The sequence below is a fragment of the Xenopus laevis genome, chromosome 3S (assembly GCF_017654675.1).
Source record: "Xenopus laevis strain J_2021 chromosome 3S, Xenopus_laevis_v10.1, whole genome shotgun sequence".
NCBI classification, from domain to species: Eukaryota; Metazoa; Chordata; class Amphibia; order Anura; family Pipidae; genus Xenopus; species Xenopus laevis.
In genome coordinates this window covers 4704037-4725620 of record NC_054376.1, presented here as the reverse complement: position 1 = coordinate 4725620, position 21584 = coordinate 4704037, and the positions used below count along the sequence as shown (strand labels likewise).

The 21584-nt window shown below is 43.2% G+C and overlaps 1 protein-coding gene across 1 annotated transcript in view; it reads left to right on the top strand.

Annotated features, from left to right (window-relative positions):
* hipk2.S (homeodomain interacting protein kinase 2 S homeolog) overlaps positions 1 to 21584 on the top strand; it is a 46685-nt gene that overhangs the window by 7575 nt on the left and 17526 nt on the right. The window contains exon 2 of the mRNA XM_041589020.1: positions 11208 to 12267. Within this exon, the coding sequence (XP_041444954.1) occupies positions 11210 to 12267 (1058 nt within the window). The 5' untranslated portion in view covers positions 11208 to 11209. The remainder of the gene's footprint in view (positions 1 to 11207; positions 12268 to 21584) is intronic.

The following is a 21584-nucleotide window of genomic DNA, read 5'->3' as shown; positions in this document are numbered from 1 at the left end:
TATCGAGAGCCATACTGGGTATATATATGCTCTACAGGGGTATCTAGAACCATACTGGATATAGACATGCTCAACAAGGGTATCTAGAACCATACTGGGTATAGCCATGCTCAACAAGGGTATCTAGAACCATAGTGGGTATAGCCATGCTCAACAAGGGTATCTAGAACCATACTGGGTATAGAAATGCTCTACAATGGTATCTAGAACCATACTGGGTATAGTCATGCTCAACAAGGGTATCTAGAACCATACTGGGCATAGACATGCTCTACAAGGGTATCTAGAACCATACTGGGTATAGCCATGCTCAACAAGGGTATCTAGAACCATACTGGGCATAGATATGCTCTACAAGGGTATCTAGAACCATACTGGGTATAGCCATGCTCAACAAGGGTATCTAGAACCCTACTGGGTATAGACATGCACTACAAGGTATCTGTGCTATACCAAAGGTATACTGTGTATATATGTAGAGTCAAAGGCATGTAGTGTGGGGGTTCCTAGAACTGTGCTATAACCTATGGCATGCAGTAGGAATGAGTCTAGAACCAGTCTGGTCAGGCTTCTTTCACAGGTCTCCTGCAGAGCCCTGCAGCTGTTCATTTAGGCAGGGAGACAGGGTGCAAAACATTTGCACCCATTTTTTAAAATAAAACTTTGCATCCTGCCTAATAAGCCCTGTTGCGTTTCCATCAAATGCAGTGGGGTGGAATCTAGAACCCTAGTGTGTAACCAAACTCCTCTAGAACCAAATTGAGCTATAGCCAAAGTCTTGCAGTGGGGCGAAAGGAAAGGGATGAGAGAAGAACCAAACTAATGCCAATGGCAATGCTGGAGAATTAAACTAGAGCTGAATGGGGCAGACACATAGTGCCAGGACACCCCGGTGCAGTTCAGCAGGAACAGCCCTTTAAAAAGTATGATTTTTTCCCTTGAATTAACCCTATCCTGTCTCATTTCTATTGCTGCATTCATTCTCTAATACAGAATTGCGCATTACAACTCCCGGGCTCTTCTTAATGTTCCCTGCGTCCGACCAGAGTGTCAGCTCCCTGACTATCCAGCAAAATGACTTGGCTGCACATAAACTGACCAAATATGACCAATTTAGCCTTAAAATAACCCCCCCCCAGTACATCGTGTTCTTTGCTTTACCAAGTAACAGAGTTTGGACAATTCTGACATAACCACAAAGCTCTTATTGTTCCCTTTAAACTGGGGATTCGAGGAAGAATTTTTGCTCTGTCGTTCGGTTTATTTAGAGTGCGAGTCCCTGAAACCTCAACACTTTATCTAATGTTTTTGACTGCTGACCCCAGTGATTCACAGACTGTCAGCTAAACTCTCTATTAATAAATGGAGCAGAAAGTATGGCATCTCCCTCTCACGCAGGCGCCCCCTACTCACACCTTGTCCCTCCTCCCAAACCCCCTTCTGTCTCAGCACTCGAGATATTAATCTGTATCAGACAGGGAGGAAAATGATATCAACTGTCACTTACACCAGGGACAACTTCAGTTATTGTGGGACACGGGGTGCAGAACATTGTGTAGCTGCCTAACTATTAGTTATAAATAGACCTGTCAGACCTGTGGCCCTTCCCAGAGACTATTATCCCAATTTTACTATAGGCACCATCTCTCCCTACTATACCTGCTATCCCACAGTCACACTCCCTTCCCAGAGACTATTATCCACTGTTACTATAGGCACCATCTCTCCCTACTATACCTGCTATCCCACAGTCACACTCCCTTCCCAGAGACTATTATCCCACTGTTACTATAGACACCATCTCTCCCTACTATACCTGCTATCCCACAGTCACACTCCCTTCCCAGAGACTATTATCCACTGTTACTATAGACACATCTCTCCCTACTATACCTGCTATCCCACAGTCACACTCCCTTCCCAGAGACTATTATCCACTGTTACTATAGGCACCATCTCTCCCTACTATACCTGCTATCCCACAGTCACACTCCCTTCCCAGAGACTATTATCCACTGTTACTATAGACACCATCTCTCCCTACTATACCTGCTATCCCACAGTCACACTCCCTTCCCAGAGACTATTATACACTGTTACTATAGACACAATCTCTCCCTACTATACCTGCTATCCCACAGTCACACTCCCTTCCCAGAGACTATTATCCCACTGTTACTATAGGCACATCTCTCCCTACTATACCTGCTATCCCACAGTCACACTCCCTTCACAGAGACTATTATCCACTGTTACTATAGACACCATCTCTCCCTACTATACCTGCTATCCCACAGTCACACTCCCTTCCCAGAGACTATTATCCACTGTTACTATAGGCACCATCTCTCCCTACTATACCTGCTATCCCACAGTCACACTCCCTTCCCAGAGACTATTATCCACTGTTACTATAGGCACCATCTCTCCCTACTATACCTGCTATCCCACAGTCACACTCCCTTCCCAGAGACTATTATCCCACTGTTACTATAGACACCATCTCTCCCTACTATACCTGCTATCCCACAGTCACACTCCCTTCCCAGAGACTATTATCCACTGTTACTATAGACACATCTCTCCCTACTATACCTGCTATCCCACAGTCACACTCCCTTCCCAGAGACTATTATCCACTGTTACTATAGGCACCATCTCTCCCTACTATACCTGCTATCCCACAGTCACACTCCCTTCCCAGAGACTATTATCCACTGTTACTATAGACACCATCTCTCCCTACTATACCTGCTATCCCACAGTCACACTCCCTTCCCAGAGACTATTATACACTGTTACTATAGACACAATCTCTCCCTACTATACCTGCTATCCCACAGTCACACTCCCTTCCCAGAGACTATTATCCACTGTTACTATAGACACCATCTCTCCCTACTATACCTGCTATCCCACAGTCACACTCCCTTCCCAGAGACTATTATCCACTGTTACTATAGACACCATCTCTCCCTACTATACCTGCTATCCCACAGTCACACTCCCTTCCCAGAGACTATTATCCACTGTTACTATAGACACCATCTCTCCCTACTATACCTGCTATCCCATAGTCACACTCCCTTCCCAGAGACTATTATCCACTGTTACTATAGACACATCTCTCCCTACTATACCTGCTATCCCACAGTCACACTCCCTTCCCAGAGACTATTATCCACTGTTACTATAGACACATCTCTCCCTACTATACCTGCTATCCCACAGTCACACTCCCTTCCCAGAGACTATTATCCACTGTTACTATAGACACCATCTCTCCCTACTATACCTGCTATCCCACAGTCACACTCCCTTCCCAGAGACTATTATCCACTGTTACTATAGGCACCATCTCTCCCTACTATACCTGCTATCCCACAGTCATACTCCCTTCCCAGAGACTATTGCTGATTTTACAGTAAGAGATCTTTGTGTAATTCCCAATTAGATTTATCTGGCTGTAACCTCCGCCTACGAGCACGGAGTATAAAGATCATCATGTTTATTTCTGTTAGATAAGTCATCACCCAGCTGACACCACCAGAACTATAGTGTAATTCTCTCCTATTAATGAGTCACAAGTGCTGACTAAATATGACATCATGATGACATCACCACCATGGAAATGCCTCACTGCTCACTAACTGATCCTTGTAAACAAGATGCTACAGTCATGTTTATGCATTTATAACTTTACCTTATTAGTAAAAAGGGAAACTTTCCCCAAAAAACATTAAAACCATTTCTGTGTTATTTATATCCTGCTGGGTATTTATTTATCTTGGATACAAAAACCTGTTTTATTCTCTGCTTGTGAGACGTGGCCCCATATTCCTATGAGCCGGTGCTTCTCTGACTTTGATGTGGAGCCCAGCTGGATTTCTCTCCTGTCTGACCGAGGGGCCACTTCAAGATGAAAATCATTTATGTTGACTAACTAGAGCGCGGAGATCCCCAGGGAATGGCAGTGATTTTGCTGAGTGCGGGGAGAGAGAGATGTTAAAGGGCCAGCAACGGATAAAACCTGGAGCCCACTGGCCAAGGACTCACAGATTTCAATAGCAGGAACAGAACTATAAACCCAGTGAGAATGAGGAATGAATAGATATTGGGAAGTTGTATCAGGAGTCAGAGGCAGCAGTGCAGAGAAAGGGACAGACACAATGACAGTTACACAGAACTATAAACCCAGTGAGAATGAGGAATGAATAGATATTGGGAAGTTGTATCAGGAGTCAGAGGCAGCAGTGCAGAGAAAGGGACAGACACAATGACAGTTACACAGAACTATAAACCCAGTGAGAATGAGGAATGAATGGATATTGGGAAGTTGTATCAGGAGTCAGAAGCAGCAGTGCAGAGAAGAGAAAGGGACAGACACAATGACAGTTACACAGAACTATAAACCCAGTGAGAATGAGGAATGAATGGATATTGGGAAGTTGTATCAGGAGTCAGAAGCAGCAGTGCAGAGAAGAGAAAGGGACAGACACAATGACAGTTACACAGAACTATAAACCCAGTGAGAATGAGGAATGAATGGATATTGGGAAGTTGTATCAGGAGTCAGAGGCAGCAGTGCAGAGAAGAGAAAGGGACAGACACAATGACAGTTACACAGAACTATAAACCCACTGAGAATGAGGAATGAATGGATATTGGGAAGTTGTATCAGGAGTCAGAAGCAGCAGTGCAGAGAAAGGGACAGACACAATGACAGTTACACAGAACTATAAACCCACTGAGAATGAGGAATGAATGGATATTGGGAAGTTGTATCAGGAGTCAGAAGCAGCAGTGCAGAGAAGAGAAAGGGACAGACACAATGACAGTTACACAGAACTATAAACCCAGTGAGAATGAGGAATGAATGGATATTGGGAAGTTGTATCAGGAGTCAGAAGCAGCAGTGCAGAGAAGAGAAAGGGACAGACACAATGACAGTTACACAGAACTATAAACCCAGTGAGAATGAGGAATGAATGGATATTGGGAAGTTGTATCAGGAGTCAGAAGCAGCAGTGCAGAGAAGAGAAAGGGACAGACACAATGACAGTTACACAGAACTATAAACCCAGTGAGAATGAGGAATGAATGGATATTGGGAAGCTGCTTAGAGTTACATTTTATTTCATTGCAAAACATATTTATACATATGGGAGGAGGAGGTGCCATATTGATTCCCTTAGACAGTACAGTATGAGGGTATAGCTTATTGTGTGCCCAGAACATTCCTTCTCTGTATATTTGTATTTATACATATGGGAGGAGGAGGTGCCATATTGATTCCCTTAGACAGTACAGTATGAGGGTATAGCTTATTGTGTGCCCAGAACATTCCTTCTCTGTATATTTGTATTTATACATATGGGAGGAGGAGGTGCCATATTGATTCCCTTAGACAGTACAGTATGAGGGTATAGCTTATTGTGTGCCCAGAACATTCCTTCTCTGCATATTTGTATTTATACATATGGGAGGAGGGAGGTGCCATATTGATTCCCTTAGACAGTACAGTATGAGGGTATAGCTTATTGTGTGCCCAGAACATTCCTTCTCTGTATATTTGTATTTATACATATGGGAGGAGGGAGGTGCCATATTGATTCCCTTAGACAGTACAGTATGAGGGTATAGCTTATTGTGTGCCCAGAACATTCCTTCTCTGTATATTTGTATTTATACATATGGGAGGAGGGAGGTGCCATATTGATTCCCTTAGACAGTACAGTATGAGCTTATTGTCTAGGCACCCGCCCCCAATTTGCCCTAGTCTACACCTGCATTGTTGTTGCTGGCCCTTTAAAGCTTGTATTGCGCTCGCATTGCTGTAGCTCCATTGATCAGTTATTGATCAGCTGAGATTTATTTCTGCAGCGGATCCCGAGAATTTCTTTCTTACTAAAGCCAAACTGGTTGACCCATTACTCATGATCTCTTGTTTTATTCATATAGGGGGCTGCCCATTGTGACCTCCGCCACGGCTCCCGCAGGGTTAACAGTTGCTGCAGCTCAGGAGGAAACAATGGGCCTCGAACCCAGAGAAACGTTTGTCATGTGACAGTTGCTGGTAGAGAGGCGGCATTGTGACTGGTGAATGGGGCCGGGGACGAGATGTCGCTCATTCTCCTCCCGTGCAGAGAGTGACAGTTCAGCTGCTATTCCTTCTACAGAGGGATGCGCTAAATCCAGAGTCCAGTTAGGAATTCAGATCCCTTTAAAGTCACATGACACTAAATTGCTCAATAACTCAAAGCAACATTTTGAAATTTCAGATTATACTCATTTTTTTAAGAGAATTTTTCCAAAATTTAAATTTGCAAATTCCGTTTGGTATTTGGCCTGAATTTTTTTTTTTTTTTTTACTCTAAAGATTTGTTACTGAGGGGAAAGGAAATTTTCCATTGAATTTATGTCTCTTTGGATCCGCGGGAAATGCGTCGATAAATCTCCTGTAAATGACTTTATGTTTGTAGATAATTAGGCAGAGACAAGATGTCTGGGAGGTTGTTTATCCGCCGGCCAGAAAGTATAGTCTTTGGGACTGAGCAGTCGCTGTTTGTTCATAATCAGTTGTCTTTTAGTTCAATTACTCAAATTTTTGGCCTTCATAGACTGAGCCCAGCCGGTACCTCTACTCCCCCCCACACTCAAAGTATGTTGGGATCGTTTCATAATATCAGTACAGACTATGAGCAAACTTAGGGGACTGTTCCTGCTGAATTGTACTTAGTACAGGGAATACCTATGTTGTAATAGTTTTATGGGATCTCTCTGTACAGACTGTGAGCAAACGAAGGGGACTGTTCCTGCTGAATTGTGCTTAGTACAGGGGATACCTATGCTGCCATAGTTTTATGGGATCTCTCTGTACAGACTATGAGCAAACTTAGGGACTGTTCCTGCTGAATTGTGCTTAGTACAGGGAATACCTATGCTGCCATAGTTTTATGGGATCTCTCTGTACAGACTATGAGCAAACTTAGGGGACTGTTCCTGCTGAATTGTGCTTAGTACAGGGGATACCTATGCTGCCATAGTTTTATGGGATCTCTCTGTACAGACTATGAGCAAACTTAGGGACTGTTCCTGCTGAATTGTGCTTAGTACAGGGAATACCTATGTTGTAATAGTTTTATGGGATCTCTCTGTACAGACTATGAGCAAACTTAGGGGACTGTTCCTGCTGAATTGTGCTTAGTACAGGGAATACCTATGCTGCCATAGTTTTATGGGATCTCTCTGTACAGACTATGAGCAAACTTAGGGACTGTTCCTGCTGAATTGTGCTTAGTACAGGGAATACCTATGCTGCCATAGTTTTATGGGATCTCTCTGTACAGACTATGAGCAAACTTAGGGGCTGTTCCTGCTGAATTGTGCTTCATATAGAGAAAAACCTATGCTGCCATAGTTTTATGGGATCTCTCTGTACAGACTATGAGCAAACTTAGGGGGCTGTTCCTGCTGAATTGTGCTTAGTACAGGGAATACCTATCCTGCCATAGTTTTATGGGATCTCTCTGTACAGACTATGAGCAAACTTAGGGGACTGTTCCTGCTGAATTGTGCTTAGTACAGGGAATACCACTGGCTGTGCCTGTATGCGGTTGCTCTGTCCAAGTGTGAACCCAGCAGAACTGCACTGGGGGGGGATACACAATGACACAGCTCCCTCTTGCAACAAGACTCCATAGCAGTGGCAGATGGAGTTATATGATCCGATATATGAACCTGTAACAGGTTAGTCCCATCCTCATAAAAACAGCATTAAACACCCAATTTCTATTTAATGTTTATCTGCCAGTTGTCGCCGTTGGCATCAGAGGTTGAATATAGTGTCTCTGCCTAGACAAAAACATGCTGGGTATTAAAAGGAACAGTAATGCGGTGTTGCCCTGCACTAGTAGATCTGTTGTGTTTGCTTCAGAAACACTGCTATAGTTTATATAAACAAGCTGTGTATCCTGTGCTTGAATGGCTGCCCCCATGGCTACACAGCAGCTTGTTTATATAAACTATAGTAGTACTTATCTGTTATCTACTGTGTATCATGTGCTTGAATGGCTGCCCCCATGGCTACACAGCAGCTTGTTTATATAAACTATAGTAGTACTTATCTGTTATCTACTGTGTATCCTGTGCTTGAATGGCTGCCCCCATGGCTACACAGCAGCTTGTTTATATAAACTATAGTAGTACTTATCTGTTATCTACTGTGTATCCTGTGCTTGAATGGCTGCCCCCATGGCTACACAGCAGCTTGTTTATATAAACTATAGTAGTACTTATCTGTCATCTACTGTGTATCCTGTGCTTGAATGGCTGCCCCCATGGCTACACAGCAGCTTGTTTATATAAACTATAGTAGTACTTATCTGTCATCTACTGTGTAACCTGTGCTTGAATGGCTGCCCCCATGGCTACACAGCAGCTTGTTTATATAAACTATAGTAGTACTTATCTGTTATCTACTGTGTATCCTGTGCTTGAATGGCTGCCCCCATGGCTACACAGCAGCTTGTTTATATAAACTATAGTAGTACTTATCTGTTATCTACTGTGTATCCTGTGCTTGAATGGCTGCCCCCATGGCTACACAGCGGCTAAACGAGTGGAGCTTTAGTTGTAGACAACCTAATTAGTGCTGTTGCTGTCTGTATCCATGTGGCATCACCCATAGAAAACAATGAAAACTATTTTTTTTTTCCTTCCTACATGTCTTTTTTTTTTTTTCCTTCCTACAAGCCGACGATGTGTTTTGTTTTTCGGGCTTCTCTGTGGAACATCCTGCTGGGGGCTATAAATATCCATCCCGAGGCACAAAAAGTTATTGTAATTCACTGCCTGCTGTTGTTGCTAAGCAACTGACCCTAACAGAACTGATGGAATGTTGGTGGAATATTGCACCAAAACAAACAATTTGTATAACAAATTATATATATATATATAAGGACCTCTGTGATTGACAGCCAGAATCAAGTCCAGTGTTTAGGGAACAGAACCTTATCCGGCAGTCGCCTATAAACAAAAGGGCTGGTTCCTTAAAAAAAACGAGAAAATGCAGATTTTTAAATATATTTGAGCTGCCGTTTTTTTTTTCTTTTTTGGAGTTCTCTGGGAAATTGATATCACTTGATAAATAAACAGGAATCAATTTTGTGTTGGAGGAAACGCCGCCGCCATCTGTTTTGCAAATATATAGAAATAGTATTTATGGGAGCCGCGTATTTGCAGACAACAGACTGCGCCCGTGGTAAATCTTCCCCAATCTTCTTAAACAAACAGTGATTCTAAAATAAACCCTGCTGGTATGGGAAAAGGGGGGACGGTTTTTAGTTAACCGTCTCAGTGCCGTGGGATATCAGATATTGGGGCTGCCGTGTTACAGGACTTCTAATGGGACCACTAGGACCCTATAGGGAATACCAAATTCCAATGCACCCATCCGCCAATCAGCTGATCTTAAAGCTACAATTATATTCTTTAGGGCATTGCAAACATCTCTGGGCCCCCAAGGACCCACATTAAAGCAGTTATATATAAAAATATAAAATAAAATTTAAAAAAAAACCCCAAAAAGGCATTACACTTCTCTTCAACTGATCTTCCGGTCTTTAGGGCATCTCGAATATAAAAGACATTGATGGACCTCATGGTTGTCATAAATGAGAATTTCTATTTAAAGGGAAATAAAAGAAAACTTCATTTAAACTCCTCATCTCATCTTAAAGGAACAGTGACACCAAAAAATGAAATCCATGAGCCCAACAAGGTCCCCACATAGGAGCCATTTAACTTATCTAGGGACCTAGTTGGGCTACTACGTGTCCTATGGAAAGGTGCTTGTAGCTTTAAAATTGGTTGGTTGGGGGTATAATGGGCTTATTGTTCCTCTAAATCTAAAGGATAAGTAAAACCTTTAAATAAAGTGAATGTAAAATTGATGAGAGTGTTATTCTAAGCTCTTTTGTCATTTACATTCATTGTTTATTTTCTTTTTATTCCAAGATATTAAGGGATACATGTGCTGTTAATATGAATGAATTTTGTTCCAACAGCGCCACCTGCTGGTCAGTTTCTGACCAGTCTGACCACCAAGTAGTCAAGGAAGTTGTCAGGAGAAAGAAAGAGGCTGCTCTGATGTTCTTCTGCTTAGGAAAGATTTGAGAAAGGTTTCTAATTGTTTTCCTAAGCAGAAGAACATCAGAGCAGCCTCTTTCTAAATAAAAAGAAAATAAATAATGAATGTAAATGACAATAACACTCTAATCAATTTTACATTCAATTATTTTAAAGGTTTACTTATCCTTTAAGAAGACTCGCATTACACCCCTCCCCAAGTAATCTTTAAAACTAAAAAGGGTGTTTCAAACTAGGGATGCATTGAATCCAGTATTCGGTTCGGGATTAGGCCAGAAGGCCTAATCCTTCTGCCTGGCCGAACCGAATCCTAATTTGCATATGCAAATTAGGGGTGGGGAGGGAAATTGCGTTACTTTTTGTCAGAAAACAAGGAAGTAAAACATTTTTCCCCTTCTCACCCCTGATTTGCACATGCAAGTTAGGGTTCGGATTCGGTTCGGTATTCGGCCGAATCTTTCTCAAAGGATTCGGGGGTTCGGCCGAATCCAAAAAAGTGGATCCGTTGCATCCCTATTTCAAACATAAGAGGCAGTCACCAGGTCCCCACATGTAAGCTGTTCTATTTATAAGGAAAATAAGAAAACTCCATGGAACCCACTTCCCTTGTTGGATCTTAAAGGTACAAACACCTGACTTTAAGGCAGTTTATAAATAGGAGACATCTATGGACACCAATATGTCCCCAAAAATAATATTCACTTTTTTTCCATATTATATGGCCAACCTTTGCTGCCACCTATTAGGTTCAATCTATTGTTGTTCTGATGGCAAGATGAGTCCTATCTCCTCCTGCCTCTGAAACTGGCAGGGGCACTTACATTGAGCCGTGCATCTCTGTGGCAATTTTGTTAGTATCCATCATGGAGGCCCCCATATGTAATAAACAGATGCACTTAAAACACAAAGATGCCAAATGTAGAAATAACTGGTGTTAGAATAAATATTTAGATATGATCAAGATGTGATTATACAATATGCCTCCATGCAAGTGTCAATTTTTTCTAAAATGTCAGTTTCTAAAATGTCTGATTGTGGGTTTCTGTATTTCTCCGCAGGGATGGCCTCTCATTTGCAGATCTTTTCCTCTCATGACCTCCCATTGAGGGCCTTTTGTAGCGTGAAGAAGCCGAAGCTTGAACTGAGCCCAGGCTGGGATATGACCGGTTACGGTTGCCACAGCAAGGTCTATAACTCGGGCAAGAACAGCTCTACTTCTGACCAGCCGGTGCTCAGCCACGCCTCCCTCCTTGAAACATCCTACGAGCAGACGGTCATCTTTCCCACCAGTGTGGGCCACATTGTGGTGACCTCCTCCAGTAGCGGTTCATCAGCAGAAACGGGTCAGGCCCTAGGTGGCCCTCAAACCAACCTGATGCGTCGCAGTACGGTCAGCCTTCTGGACACCTACCAGAAGTGTGGGTTGAAGCGGAAGTGTGAAGAGCTAGAGAATAACAGTAGTGTACAGATTGTAGATGAGCATCCCCCCATCACCCAAAACAATGCTACTGCCACCACCACCTCCACGACCACCTCCAAGAACAGTGGCTCCAGTGAAGGGGATTACCAGCTTGTGCAGCATGAAGTCCTCTGCTCCATGACCAACACTTACGAAGTGTTGGAGTTCCTCGGCAGAGGCACGTTTGGTCAAGTGGTAAAATGCTGGAAGAGGGGAACCAACGAGATTGTGGCCATCAAGATCCTGAAGAACCACCCGTCGTACGCAAGGCAAGGCCAGATTGAAGTGAGTATCTTGGCCCGGCTCAGCACGGAGAGCGCCGATGACTACAATTTTGTGAGAGCCCACGAGTGTTTTCAGCACAAGAACCACACCTGCCTGGTCTTCGAGATGCTCGAGCAGAACCTCTATGACTACTTGAAGCAGAACAAATTCAGCCCGTTGCCCCTCAAATATATTCGGCCGGTGCTCCAGCAGGTGGGAACTGCTTTGATGAAACTGAAGAGTCTGGGGCTTATTCATGCCGACTTGAAGCCAGAGAACATCATGCTGGTCGATCCTTCCAGGCAGCCGTACAGAGTCAAGGTCATAGATTTTGGTTCTGCAAGCCATGTGTCAAAAGCTGTGTGCTCCACCTACCTACAGTCCAGATATTACAGGTAAGTTGCCTGGAGAAATGTGGTGAGGCTACAAGACATACTTAGTCCCAAGGCATAGCTTACCCACAGAGCCACCCACATAACTCCTCCTAGTGGTTTATCAAAAGGAGTCTACATGTTCTAGGTCAGATCCGCCACTTTACAGGGGGAGGCTGTTTGTCACTCAAGTAGTGGGTGGGGCTAGAAGAATTGGATGGCAGATTACAGGGGGTGGGGCAGAGAGCCTGTGGCATGCAGTGGGTGGAGCTATAACAATTTGATGGCAGCTAACGGGGGTGGGGCTATAACAATCAGATGGCAGATTACAGAGGAAGGGGCAGAGAGTCTGTGACTTGCAGTGGGTGGAGCTATACAAATTGGCAGATAATGGGGGAGGGGTTATAACAATCAGATGCCAGATTACACGGGGTGTGACAAAGAGAGAGTGACAAGTAGTGGGTGGGGCTATAACAATCAGATGTCAGATTACAGGGGGTGGGGTAGAGAGCCTGTGACATGCAGTGGGTGGAGCTATAGCAATCTGATGGCAGATTACAGGGGGTGGGGCAAAGAGCCTGTGACTCAAGCAGTGGGTGGGCCTAAAACAATATGATGGTAGCTTACAGCTTATCTCAGGCAGTGAGGCAGACTAGAAAGCTGTGATTAGAGGATATAGGACCCAAGGGGTGTTTAATTGCTAATAAATGCTGCTCTAAAGCATGGGTGGAACTAAGATTCACTGATTCCTTGATCTACATAATGTATAGTGCCCCCCTCTGCCAATGAAGCTCTTACACTATCTCCTTATAATGTGCGTTGCTTAGACGTTTCGCCATACGTTCTATTGTCTCATTGCTGACATAGGATACTTCAGAATTTTTCCTTTATTTTAGTCACTGGTTTTACTACTTTCCCTTTATTAGTTGTTAAATCCGGACATTGGTATAGGACTAGAAAGGAGCATTTTGCATTTTCTTAATAATTTTATGGATATTATTTTGAATCCCCAGGGTAGTAGTCAGGGCAGTTAGGGGACCCGGCCCAGTACTATTGACTCATTGTTCATTTTCAGCCCTGAGGTTGTTGGTTTTCCTTGTCCTTTAATCTCACTTACCAGTGAGTGACGGGTACCGATGCAGTGCTTGGAAAAGACGCTTATTTGCTTAATAGGCTGCAGGGCTGGGGCTTGGGTGCTTAATGCTGGTGCAGAATCCATCACATGTGCCATGAGCCTAAATTCTTATAGTTTTGTTTTTATAACAAGCCATAGCCTGCAACCGGGGACAGAGGGGAGGGGGTTTGATTAAAACTGAAGGAAAACTAGACAAAAATAAAGGTAAATTACATAAGTGCTTTAAGTGACCCATGCAGAAGTAAATAATTCTGCACATTCCCCTGGAGCCATAAAGCAGGACAGGACTGCTGCTTCCAATGGGGATCAGATAGGATCTGTGCAGCCACTGGGACAGAATGTTCTGTTATACAGATAGCTAGAATCTCAGCTGCCATAAAGCAGGACAGGACTGCTGCTTCCAATGGGGATCAGATAGGATCTGTGCAGCCACTGGGACAGAATGTTCTGTTATACAGATAGCTAGAATCTCAGCTGCCATAAAGCAAGACAGGACTGTTGCTTACAATGGGGATCAGATAGGATCTGTGCAGCCACTGGGACAGAATGTTCTGTTATACAGATAGCTAGAATCTCAGCTGCCATAAAGCAGGACAGGACTGCTGCTTACAATGGGGATCAGATAGGATCTGTGCAGCCACTGGGACAGAATGTTCTGTTATACAGATAGCTAGAATCTCAGCTGCCATAAAGCAGGACAGGACTGCTGCTTACAATGGGGATCAGATAGGATCTGTGCAGCCACTGGGACAGAATGTTCTGTTATACAGATAGCTAGAATCTCAGCTGCCATAAAGCAAGACAGGACTGCTGCTTACAATAGGGATCAGATAGAATCTGTGCAGCCACTGGGACAGAATGTTCTGTTATACAGATAGCTAGAATCTCAGCTGCCATAAAGCAAGACAGGACTGCTGCTTACAATAGGGATCAGATAGAATCTGTGCAGCCACTGGGACAGAATGTTCTGTTATACAGATAGCTAGAATCTCAGCTGCCATAAAGCAGGACAGGACTGCTGCTTACAATGGGGATCAGATAGGGTCTGTGCAGTCACTGGGACAGAATGTTCTGTTATACAGATAGCTAGAATCTCAGCTGCCATAAAGCAAGACAGGACTGCTGCTTACAATGGGGATCAGATAGGATCTGTGCAGCCACTGGGACAGAATGTTCTGTTATACAGATAGCTAGAATCTCAGCTGCCATAAAGCAGGACAGGACTGCTGCTTACAATGGGGATCAGATAGGATCTGTGCAGCCACTGGGACAGAATGTTCTGTTATACAGATAGCTAGAATCTCAGCTGCCATAAAGCAGGACTGGACTGCTGCTTACAATGTGCAGCCATGCAGAAGGCATCTAAATTAAAAGGATCCATTTACTGGGGGGGTCGTTTGTTCAGTATTAAAGGGATGACGTAGCAAATTAAATATAAATAATATCCCCCACCCACTGCTATTGTGTACCAGGGGATGGGGCAGTGCAATGTGGGTATATTTGGCATTACATTGATTACATTGTTCCTCGTTAGGACGAAGCAGTGGAAAATGTATGAACTAACGAGTTTGCTGAGATCATTTCTAATTAAGGAATTGCAGTTAAATAAATGCAGTCGGGTTTTGCACCAAAAACGTGGCTGGTAAAATATCTGGACGGGGGCCCCACTGCTGGCAGCTGTATGGGCTCTGCTCTTAAAGAGACAGTCACTCTGCAATGTACGCTACCCCAAAAAATTACATTTTTAATAAATGTAATTATGTTTCGTAATAAATAGGAGTGGGAAATAAGGTTTAAAACACAAATCACCCTAACAACGTGTATGTCGGGGGGGGGGGTTGGTTATGTCTCTGCTTGCTCCCTTTTTTTTAATAATGAGCAACACAATGGCTTAGTCGGTGCAGAAGTAATTGAAGCATCTGCTCTCATGGGAAATCAGATCCGAGTGCTCACCCCTGCTCTTAGCGTGTGCGGCTATTCATTTCTATATGGAACGGGTTAAAGGGGATATAAACCCAAAAATAACATTTTGCCCAATGAAAGAAAATGCCCTTGTTCCTTTGTAGGTGTAGGGGCTATTGAAAGTTGTATCTGTCTGGCTTTTTATATTCTCTGCACTGCTGGTTCTCGCTCTTTAAACAATGTAGCAAAAGTCGGAAGATCCCATGTTTTGCAGGATAATCAGCAGTGCATGTGCAATGGACAGTGGGGGGAATAGCGCTTGAGTTTTTACTTGGTCATAGAATTAAGGGCGACTCTCCTGACAAGCCAGTGATTTATTGGCCTTCGTATGGGGGGCCGGCCAAACCTATATCTGTAGCCCTGGCCCATGGGCCAAACAGTTGGATCAGCAAGAGGTGGCCAAATTGGGCAAAGATCTATTTGTGCATGGCCAGCTTTAAAGGGTTGGTTCACCTTTAAATTAAGTTTTAGTATGTTGTCTAATTCTAAGCAACTTTTCAGTTGGTCTTCATTATATATTTTTTATAGTTTTTTTAAAATTATTTAACTTCTTCTGACGCTTTTCATCTTCGAAATGGGAGCGACTGGTCATATTTCAGTCTCTCATTCAAATCAATGCATGGTTGCTAGGGTCATTTGGGCCCTAGCAACCAGATTTTGGAAACGGCAAACTGGAGAGCTGCTGAATAAAAAGTTCAAGAACCAGAAATCATAAAAAAAAAGGAAAACCAATTGCAAATTGTCAGCATACAACACTCTACGTCATACGAACAGTTAATTTAAAGGTGTACAACCCCTTTAAAGGGGAAGGGAATTACCAAATGGCAGATGTGCTATCAATGAAGTTTGGCAAGTGTGTTGGTTGGGGGATGGGGGGTATATCATTAGTAAAGTAAATATATTGAATGCAGAATAGATAGGGTGGGGTTTGGGGGTCATAGATCCTTGACTTTTTGCATTAACCCATTGTTATCCTGGGCTTGTTTCTGATTGGTCTGCCTGGGTTTCTGCATGGATGCACATCTACATAGGGTTACTGCATAGGGATCTATAAATCCATTTGCTGCTGAATATAAAAAGCCTCCCTTTTGTTAAATGTCCTGGCAGCGCTGAAAGGGTTAACTCGCCTGCTTTAGTAATTGCCCCATCGGAGCCCTGCGAATGGCAGAGGGGCTGCTGAACTGCTAAAGTAAATTCAGGAATTCGGCTTTTCCCATTTAATCCCCCTCCTCCGCCTCCTCCCTCTGCTGGTTTTGTGGTTAGAAAAGGAGGTCAGGAAAAGTTCTCCCATGGAAAATAAGGCAGAAAAAATGTAATTTCCTAAAGATCCCCAATGCCGCTAAAGGGCCTGCGCCTAAAGGGACGCAATATGGATTGTCAGTTGTTACAACGAATATCTGTAAATGGTTTTTCTTGTGCAACTTAACAAAGTGGCACGGCCATGGGAGACCCAAGCTTTATTTAAAGGAGGAAGGAGGTGCCATATTGATTCCCTTAGACAGTACAGTATGAGGGTATAGCTTATTGTGTGCCCAGAACATTCCTTCTCTGTATATTTGTATTTATACATATGGGAGGAGGTGCCATATTGATTCCCTTAGACAGTACAGTATGAGGGTATAGCTTATTGTGTGCCCAGAACATTCCTTCTCTGTATATTTGTATTTATACATATGGGAGGAGGGAGGTGCTATATTGATTCCCTTAGACCAGTGGTCCCCAACCAGTAGCTCGTGAGCAACATGTTGCTCTCCAACCTCTTGGATGTTGCTCCCAGTGGCCTCAAAGCAGGAGCTTATTTTTGAATTCCAGGCTTGGAGGCAAGTTTTGGTTGTATAAAAACCAGGTATACTGCCAAACAGAGCCTCAATGTAGGTTGATAATCCACATAGGGGCTACTAAATAGCCAATCACAGCACTTATTTGGCACCCCATGAACATTTTTCATGTTTGTGTTGCTCCCCAACTCCTTTTTCTTCTGAATGTTGCTCACGGGTTCAAAAGGTTGGGGATCCCTGCCTTAGACAGTACAGTATGAGGGTATAGCTTATTGTGTGCCCAGAACATTCCTTCTCTGTATATTTGTATTTATACATATGGGAGGAGGAAGGTGCCATATTGATTCCCTTAGACAGTACAGTATGAGGGTATAGCTTATTGTGTGCCCAGAACATTCCTTCTCTGTATATTTGTATTTATACATATGGGAGGAGGAGGTGCCATATTGATTCCCTTAGACAGTACAGTATGAGGGTATAGTTTATTGTGTGCCCAGAACATTCCTTCTCTGTATATTTGTATTTATACATATGGGAGGAGGAGGTGCCATATTGATTCCCTTAGACAGTACAGTATGAGGGTATAGCTTATTGTGTGCCCAGAACATTCCTTCTCTGTATATTTGTATTTATACATATGGGAGGAGGAGGTGCCATATTGATTCCCTTAGACAGTACAGTATGAGGGTATAGCTTATTGTGTGCCCAGAACATTCCTTCTCTGTATATTTGTATTTATACATATGGGAGGTGCCATATGGTTTCCTTAGACAGTAGACTACACATCCTGGTGTAGATACTAAAGGAATATTCCGTCAGGCAGAAAACATTCATTATTGCCTCATTTGTGATTTACTTTATAGGAAATTGCTCCGTTCAACAGATAGAATGTGTGATTCAAGCTCAGTGGGGCCGTTCCTGCTGAAATGTGCCAAACTCAGTGACAAATACAAGGGCAGTGAGTGGCAAACTCTTTTCCTGATCAATCTGAAGGAAGGATAATGGGTTTTCTCAGTAGAAGCGGCTTGACCTTGAGCCGGTCATTCCTTTCCACACTGTGATCCTGATTAAAGATTAGATTGTAAGCTTCATGGCTCAGAAGGCATATATTAGTTTGGCTGTAAATCATTAGCATTTTTATGCTGCATCGCTTTAAAAAAAAAAAAATCCTCTGGTTTCATATTTGGGCAATAAAAGGGTTTGGGCAATAAGGTTTATTCAGAGGCATTTGTTTTGCGCTGGAAACACCTGCATTGCAGCTTTAAATCTCCGGGGAATCGGCGGGTATCCGCTGCGCCGGGAGATTTATGCGCAATTATGGTGCATATTTTTTTTCTTTAAAGGGGAATGCGTTTTTTCTACAGCCCATGTGCCGGCTCCGCTGGATTCTGTGTGCAAGAATTGTATGCAGCAGGGGGTAGAAGGGGACTCGGAGGTTTCAGCTGCAGCAAGCAGCAGTCCGATCTCTTCTTGGGCAGCTGGCTTCTGCTACAATTGTTTCGAGAGGGAGAACCAGCAGTGCAGATATTGCTTTCAACAGCAATGACATTTATGTTAATGTATATTGGAAGTAGGGATGCACCGAATCCACTTTTTTGGATTTGGCTGAACCCCCGAATATTTTGCTAAAGATTACCGAACCAAATCCGAACCCTATTTGCATATGCAAATTAGGGGTGGGAAGGGGAAAACATTTTTTACTTCCTTGTTTTTTGACAAAAAGTCACACAACTTCCCTCCCCGCCCCTAATTTGCATATGCAAATTCGGATTCGGATTTGGTTCGGCTGGGCAGAAGAATTCGGCTGAATCTGAATCCTGCTGAAAAAGGCCGAAAAAGGCCGAATCCTGGCAGAATCCCGAACCAAATCCTGGATTCAGTGAATCCCTAATTGGAAGGTTGCATAGAAAGTGATATTTCTCATGGGAGTACAATTTTTGTGAGCCCCCGAAATGTGTAGTATTGACGCTTAGCCCCCCAGTGTAAATTCACATTACGACCCCTAAAAAAAAAATCCTGTCCCATCCTTAGCATACAAATTTGGGTGCAGCCTTTCAGCACTTAGTATATCCAATGCAGTGCCAACACCTGACAGCAGGGGGCCCAGATGAGACGCAGAATTGCAGTTTGTGGGTCTCGTAGAAGGGGGAGTTTGTGTGCAAGTCAGCAGGATTTGGGGGGATCATGGGTGGGGTTTTAGTATAGTGGGTAGTGTCCAAGGGGGATAAGAGGTGTGAAGGCATTATTTTTTAGGGGGGTCCTATTTAAAGGATATGTACAGCTTTAAAATAAGTGAATGTAAAATTGATGAGAGTGTTATTCTAAGCACTTTTGCAATTTACATTTACTATTTATTTTCATTTTATTCCAAGATATTAAGGGATACATGTGCTGTTAATATGAATGAATTTTGTTTCTGACCAGTCTGACCACCAAGTAGTCAAGGAAGCTGTCAGGAGAAAGAAAGAGGCTGATGTTCTTCTGCTTAGGAAAGATTTGAGAAAGGTTTCTAATTGTTTTCCTAAGCAGAAGAACATCAGAGCAGCCTCTTTCTTTCTCCTGACAACTTCCTTGACTACTTGGTGGTCAGACTGGTCAGAAACTGACCAGCAGGTGGCGCTGTTGGAACAAAATTCATTCATATGTATCTATTAAGGTAATACACGGTGGGATACATAATTGCTCATGCCCCCACCCTGTAAACCTCCAATTAACTAGTTCAGGTGCAGAAGTAGATAGTGAATTAAAACACAACTTTTATTAGTCTCACTTAAAAGATCACGCTACAAAGACACATCATTGTGGATCCTCCTCAATGAAGCTGGACCATGTCCATAAAACAAACACATAGCTTAAAAACACATAGGTTGGAACAGTGGGGGAATAGTGCACTGATATCCAATCAGCCACTATCACTACAAATATCGTCAGTAATGGGGTATATCTAAGTAAGTGAATTCCCCTATTATTATCTGTACACATAAACAGATAATGCAGCACCCAGTTTTAGTTCAGGTATTTAACATTTAGTTCAAAAAAGCCTCAAAGAAATGGCACTCGCTCCTAACCTTAGAGCGATTGTATATTGAATTAGCCAAAAGACGTCTGTTCCAAACGCTGGTCAGAAGTCTAACCAGCCCTCCCAGACCACCCTTCCATTTGCCCAGAGTAATTCTGCCTAGCTACGTAGGGAGCAAATGGGGGCTGGTCCCCCACTGTCCACCTATGCCACCCAACGCGTTTCACCGGAAAACCGGCTTCTTCAGGGGCATAAGTGAATTTCGCGTGTCTTGTGAGCGTTTAAATAGGGTATGCGCAATACATGCGTCTTGACTTCCGCATACGTCACTTACGTCACGTGACGTGCGTCTCTTCGTCGTCCAATGAGGTCCATGCAATGGACGCGCCCCTATTTCCGCATGTGTCACCAGCTTACCGTGACGCGCGGCTCTTTTCCTTAGGCTACAATTTGCGCTGTTCCCTCCCACTGAGCACTGCCTCCTTGTGCGTAATCCGCATCACAGAATGCTATGTGTAGGCACTCCCATTTCTCCCTGTCCGGTTGCTATATGTCCGGTAAGCTATGTGTTTGTTTTATGGACATGGTCCAGCTTCATTGAGGAGGATCCACAATGATGTGTCTTTGTAGCGTGATCTTTTAAGTGAGACTAATAAAAGTTGTGTTTTAATTCACTATCTACTTCTGCACCTGAACTAGTTAACTGGAGGTTTACAGGGTGGGGGCATGAGCAATTATGTATCCCACCGTGTATTACCTTAATAGATACATATGTTTGTTACAATTGTTATAAATTAACTTGCGGGTGCACTGCTAACGTTGTTTCAATTTTGGTGCTCGGTCACTTTGTGTATAACAAAATTCATTCATATTAACAGCACATATATCTCGGAATAAAAAAGAAAATAAATAAATAAATGTAAATGACAAAAAAAAACAAAGAATAGTGTTGTCATCGTTTCTACATTCAATTATTTTAAAGGTTTACTTATCCTTTAAGTTGTTGATAGGCCTTCCAATCCAGTAGGGCCAAGTGACCAGTAGGGTTGGGGGCTCTGTTAATTTAATACTATGAGGCCCCATGATTGATGATGGCGGCCCTGGTGTGAGGCCTCCTAAATGCCAGTTTTAGTACAATGGTGCACAGCATTGGTTCCCAAGGTAATACTTGGCATTGTGTTAATGTAGGCCTGGGTACCCCCACATTTTCTGGGTCTGCTGTATACTAGTTACGACCCCACTTTCCCTGAGACGGTTGCTACGAAACCCCCAAAAACCCATTACCAACGAGTGCACGGATCTCTGCAGTACGGAATAGCGCGTGCATGTAGTCAGGACCAGCAGTGCAGGGCATATCAATAGAAAACACATTTAGCAATACCTTAAAGAGGCAAGTTGCTTAGAATTGCATTTGCTTTCTTAATGCAAAGATTTAGATTTAGCTTTA